This window comes from Fukomys damarensis, unplaced genomic scaffold, assembly GCF_012274545.1.
Source record: "Fukomys damarensis isolate Sample0158 unplaced genomic scaffold, DMR_v1.0_HiC HiC_scaffold_12, whole genome shotgun sequence".
NCBI lineage: Eukaryota > Metazoa > Chordata > Mammalia > Rodentia > Bathyergidae > Fukomys > Fukomys damarensis.
In genome coordinates this window covers 58,672,127-58,678,111 of record NW_022900924.1, presented here as the reverse complement: position 1 = coordinate 58,678,111, position 5,985 = coordinate 58,672,127, and the positions used below count along the sequence as shown (strand labels likewise).

Sequence of the window (5,985 nt, the reverse complement as noted above, 5' to 3'; positions counted from 1 at the left end):
CCCTGTCCTGGGAGGAGGTCAGCTCGGCGGGGTCTTCACCCGGGACCCCCAGGAGCACCAGGGGCTTGTGTCCGGGACAGTGCCCGTGTGCATTTAGGAAGGACAGTGTGTGCTTCAGCTGTGAGCGGAGGTGATGCAGGGACAGACCCAGGCCCTTTTCAGGGGTGGAAAAGGCAGGCAGAGTGGCTGTGGGCAGCAAGCAGCTTCCGAAGCTCTGTGGTTCAGAGCTGACAGGAGTGGCTCTGACTCCTGCCCCTGTGTGGGACACTGCCCCATAAACAGGACAGCAGCCCGATTCGGTGGGGCCCCAGCTCTGAGCACCCCACTCCACCCAGGGTGCCTCTGTACCGCTTCCTGCCCCACCTGCAGTAAAAGCATTTTCCCTGCACTCTGGTCTGGCTGCTCTTCCTCTTTCTGGATCAGAGACACAGGGTGGTGAGGGTGTCTGGGGACCCCCCGGGCACAGACCCTCAGACAAAACAGCAATGAAGCCCTGAGATGTTAGCAAGACCAGTGACCTCGTCACATCAGAGGTCACAGTGCATTCATGTCACACCCAGTTACAGTAGAAGTCTTCAGATACCCATGTGCTCTTCAGTTAGAAACGAGGGAGGAACACACGTGCTGCTGTGGACTCCCATTCTGCCTTGGCTTGAGAGAAGCTTGCGCGTATATTCGCATCACAGCTTGATTCCTAATGCATTTTGAAGCACTGGTGGTTTTATTGGCTTCGTCCTGAACACTTCCTCCAGGTCCTGAAGACACCTCTCAGCTTCCAGACTGCCCGAGGGGTCCTGGCAGAGAAGGTGAGAACCAAGGAAAGCGGCCTGTCCTGGGGTGAGGTAGCTGGTTCCCAGAGGACTCTGCAGGGTCTGCGTGGCAACGGCCAGTCCCGGCAGGGTGTTGCAGCGGGCAGGGCAGAGCTCAGATCGTCAACTGCTGGACTCAGTCCTGCCCACCCCTGGCACCAGGCACACGGCACAGCACCTGGTACAGAGGCACCGAGTCAAATCTGTCAGACAAATGACTCCCGGGGAGAGGGCAGGAAGAACGGGGCCGATTGAGGTGTGCTTCAGTTCACCTTGCACACTTGCCTCAGGCACTCTTGCCAAACACACACACCAGAGGGAAGTAGCTCCTGGGTCTCACCCTACACAGTTCCAAATTCAGCGGGCAAAGGCCTGGACCTGAGCCGGGCCACCTTCTCACCCAGGCCTTGGGCTCTGTGATGGTTCACCTCACGTTCCTTTCTGACATGCCCAAAGCCCAGGCATCTGGCCAAACATCACTGCACACCTGCACGTCTCCCTTCCCAGTGCGGGGCCTCATCGGACCCCAGAGTGCAGATGACAAAGCGGAGGGAGGTCTCCTCCCCGCCATCCCCGGCTCAGAAATCCGTTCTCCTGCTGGGGACTCAGCCCACAGAGGCCACACTGTCGTGTCCTGACTCGTGGGCCTCTGAGCCAGGCCCCACGCTCCTCCTGTGTCTTCTGCTCCCGAGTCGGCTGACTGTGGACCTCGGGCCTCTCCCACCCACAGTCGCAGAGCCAGCCCTCAGTGCTCTGGAGAACCCCACAGTCTTGGGATGGAAATGAGCTCCTGGGGCAGCCGTCCGCCCACGGGAGTGTTAGGAAGCCATCATTCGGAGCAGAAGGGTCTCCCCGGTCAGCTGGAACTCTCTCCATCTCCATCGGACGTCTCTGCTCCACCCAGCATCACACTCAGCTCACACTCAGAGCCCCGAGGGTCGGTATTTCAGCTTGTGAAGAGCGTCATTCTCATTGACCACGTCGGTCCCGGGGCCTCCGGGGGCCTGACGGCCGGGACCTCGTGTAAGAGGAGCACACTTTCTGTGTGCGCCTGGTTTGCTCAGCAGTGGGCCGAGGCCGCTTTGGGTCCCTTGGGGCAGCTTCCTTATCAGGCCTGCCTCAGGGGCAGAGCAGAACCAGCTTGCCATTTCCACTGCCTCGTGGGACAGGCAACAAGGTACTGCTTCTGCATGGTTTCCCCCTCCCAGGGTAGGCGCGACCCCTGTGCTCCCTGCAAGGAAGCCCACAGCTTTTGAAACCCGCACGGCCTCCATCGGGGTCACGCGGGGTGTCAGTCTCTGTCCACTGCCCGTCCTGCTCAGCAAGCAGAGACGTGCAGCAGCCGGCGACCAGCCCAGTCTCAGTCTAACCCAGATTCTTCTTCTTTCTTCCCCCAAGAATGCAGAACCTGATGACCTGTGTCTGGCCAGAACAGTGCCACCAATGGGCCCACTGCTTCAGAACTGGGGCAGTCATAGATCCGTGCACCTCCTCCCCGTGGGATGTCCTGTGAGCAAGAGTAGGGTGATGGAGCACTGGCACTGGCGTGACTCCTGATCCCTGATAGTTGGGCAACATTACGGGCTCTGTCCAGCTTGCTCAGGGTGTGACTTCCTGTGCTTGCTTCGACAGCACATATGCTAAAGCAGGGTGCGACTTCCTTTCCTAGAAGTGGGCCACCAGCAGTCGTGCAATGGGAGCAACGGGAGCCACAGGTCGGCAATGGGTCCCTGCGAAAGCTGCAGCCTGGGACTCAGCCAGCAGCTTCAGCAGCTTTGCCCAGGAGCCCTCAGCCAGGTCTCTGGCCAGGGCTGGTGGCAGGGGGAAGCCAGGCGGAAATGAAGCCTTCGAGCCCTCGTCCAGGCTGGTAGAAGCTGGGAGGGGTCCCCCAGCAAGCTCTGCCCATGTCCAGGGACAGCTGCGTCCTCACCCAGGCACTGCTGGTGCCTAGTGGGTGCAGGGCAAGGGTGGGCAGACCTCACTGTGCACGGGACCTGGCATCGTACCAGTGCCCACCTGAGCAGCCCTGGCTCTGCCTGTGGCGGTGGTCACAGAGGGTTGTGTCTGCAGGCACAGCAGAGAGAGAGGCAGCAATGGGGACAGGCTGCTGAGGAGGAGGCGGGAAAGACAGGGGACCCAGGCTCCCGGCTGCTCCTCTGGAAGGAAGCACAGGGCTCTGGCCAGCCAGGAGCTCAGCTGGCTGCCGGGGAGGCTCCCAGAGAACAAGTGCAGCCTGGAGCCGGAACCAGGCAGCTCTGGGGACCGGAGAGGAGAGGCCAAGGCCTGGGTACGGACCCAGGGTGGGGTATCAGCATCCTCCCCAGCCCGGTGCTTCCGCCCCGAGGGCCTGGCTACGCACACCAGTTCCAACATCGTGTTTACAGACAATAAAGGTAGTTGATCACATGGTGAGTGACAGGACCATGCATCCTGGCCATGTCCGTTGGCCTTTCCTGTCTTTTTTGTAAATTGGCCGGTGCACACTGTCGATCCCTTTTCTATTCTAGACATTCTCTACTTTTCTACAGACAGAGAGGGCCTTGGGCTACAGTGTGGCTTTTACCCCTGCTCACGCATTCATAAAAATCTCTCCACAGTTTAGCTTCTCTGGATGTCCTTTAATGTGGCAGATCTTTATCCTTAAGGATCCAAACTGTGGATTCTCAGGCCAGAAGAGACTTTTCCTTCTCAAGGAGTATAAAAATGCTCATTAGCCTGATGTATGATGCACACCTGTGATCCCAGTGCTCAGGAGGCTGAGGCAGGAGGATCACTGCAACTTTCAGGCCAGTCTAGGCTACATGATGGGTTCATGGCCAGCCTGAACTAACAAATGAGACTCTTTCAAAAAAAAAAAAATCACTCTTCTACATTTTCTTAGGGCATTAGATTCTTTTTTAAACTTTCACCCATTTAAAATCTATTTTTGTATGTGATTTTATTCTGCAGTTTTGGTGCTCATTATTGGATAATGCACTTCCAGCCACTCTCCCGCAAACACACCTCTAATACCCACATCCAAAGAGAACGAGCACTTTTTTCCTTCAGATCTGTTGGTACTTTATTGTGCCCAAGTCACGTTCTTTTAACCACTGTGGCTTTGTAATATGTTTGCTATCAAATAAAGCAAATCTGTGTTATTTTATAATAAAAAAGATGTGAAGCTGCATATTTATGTACAGAGCGAATGAGGAAGTGTGTGTGTGTGTGAGTGTGTGTGTGTGTGTGTGTGTGTGTGTGTGTACATATGTATGCTCTTGCTTTGTTTTAGGACACAGAGTTTCACTGTGTAGTCCAGACTGGCCTTGAACTTGTGATCCTCCTGCCTCAGCCTCCTGAGTACTGGGAAAATGGGCTGCTCCACCACCCTGCAAGGGCAGCCTTCCCGTGGAAGCTGTTGGGGAGGGGCCTCATCAGACCCATGAGAAGTCTGAGCAGGGCCCTGAGCAGTTTCCAGGAAAGTCTGCAAAAATCAAAGGGAGGCTGGGAGGCTAGAGGCCTGTGGGCAGAACAGCTGGCTGGGGTTGGAGTCTCAGACCCCAAGGGTCCCGGAGAGCACAGAGGTAGGAACAGTCCCTAAGAGCAGACCTGGGGCTGCCACGGATCCCGGACGCGGGGATGTCCACCCAGGCGGGGCCCACCTGTCCTCACCGCAGTCTTCCGTGGGAACAGACATCACAGTGCAGCCTCACCTACAGCGCTCTGCCACTCAGCCACCGCCAAGGCCCCTTCATCCTGCCCAAGCCCACACCGTGCACACACACCCGTGCCCCTGCCCCGCCCTGCCCACGCCTGTGCATGTGCAGTCCTGGCTGGCCAAGCCCCTCTCTCAGGACCTCCTCTGGACTTGGCCGTCTCTGCAGCCTGGCACCACGGGTCTCGGACAGGACCAGGGGCTACTGCTCCTGCCACACGTGTCAGAGAGCCACAGCAAAGCCAGCCCCACACAGCCTGTCTGCACTTCTGCCCGGGGTCACTCGGAGGGGCTGCTGCTGGGCAGTGGGCAGGAGGCAGGGGCACACCTGGCATCCCAGCATTGAGGGAGGCTGAGGCAGGAGCATGCAAGTTCAAGTCCTGCCAGGGCAATTGAGGGAGACCTTGTCTCTAATTAAAAATAAAAGAGCAGCTGGGGACATGACAAGCTGAGTGGTAGAGCAGCCCTAGGTTCCATCCCCTGAGGAGAGAGGGGACAGGAGCGAGGGGGGAGAGAGAGAGAGAGAGAGAGAGAGAGAGAGAGAGAGAGAGAGAGAGAGAGACAAGAAAGGGTCAGGATCCCAACGTGCCTTTAGTGCCACACCCTTGGAGCGAGGGGAGAGAGAGAGAGAGAGAGAGAGAGAGAGAGAGAGAGAGAGAGGTACCCAGGCAGAAGACACGGCTCAAGAGCCAGCGAGCCCAGTGGGTCAGCCGATGCAGGAAGGTCTCCACGTCGCCCTGTTCCAGGGACTGGGGACCGGGACCACAGGCCTGCTGTGTCACGGCACGGTATAGAGAGGGATCCCTGGGCCGGAGGGAAGGGCAGGGTGCTGTGCCTGGCTCTGGGTTCCCCTGCTGGGTTTGGGGTGGCTCCCTACCAGGGGCCGGGCCGGGGCGCAGCAGCGCCCGCTCCCCTTTCTCTCGGATCCAGGCAATATGTGCCAAGCTGCAGTCCCAGCCTCCTCGGCTTGCCACGCCTCCTGGCTCGCCACGCCCCCTGGACTCACGGAGCGCGTCGCCTTCCGCGAGCCAGCAGCGCGCAGGTGAGAGGGAGACAGCGCCTCAACGAGCGGGGAGGACTGGGAGCCGGGAACCGGGTGGCTGGAGGGGTCCCTCTTTCCCGGCGCCGGATGAGAGGTTGCCAAGCTGCAGTCCCAGCCTCCTCGGCTTGCCACGCCTCCTGGCTCGCCACGCCCCCTGGACTCACGGAGCGCGTCGCCTTCCGCGAGCCAGCAGCGCGCAGGTGAGAGGGAGACAGCGCCTCAACGAGCGGGGAGGACTGGGAGCCGGGAACCGGGTGGCTGGAGGGGTCCCTCTTTCCCGGCGCCGGATGAGAGGTCCTGTCCGGGGGGCTGGAGGTGCTCTCCCGGGTCCGCGCGGTGGAGGAGGGGCGGTGGCCGAGGGATTGGCGCCCAGAGCTCTGCCCCGAGACTGACCCGGGTGCTCCTGTGCAGGTGCGAGCCCGAACCGCGCCGCGTCGCCG

At 59.4% G+C, this 5,985-nt stretch overlaps 1 protein-coding gene across 1 annotated transcript in view; it reads left to right on the top strand.

Moving 5' to 3' along the window:
* Positions 1 to 5,216: 5,216 nt before the first annotated feature.
* The window catches only part of Entpd3 (ectonucleoside triphosphate diphosphohydrolase 3), a 21,265-nt gene continuing 20,496 nt past the window's right edge, over positions 5,217 to 5,985 (top strand). Inside the window, exons 1-3 of the mRNA XM_010624593.1 lie at positions 5,217 to 5,291; positions 5,434 to 5,545; positions 5,638 to 5,745. Coding sequence (XP_010622895.1) covers positions 5,217 to 5,291; positions 5,434 to 5,545; positions 5,638 to 5,745 — 295 coding nt within the window. The remainder of the gene's footprint in view (positions 5,292 to 5,433; positions 5,546 to 5,637; positions 5,746 to 5,985) is intronic.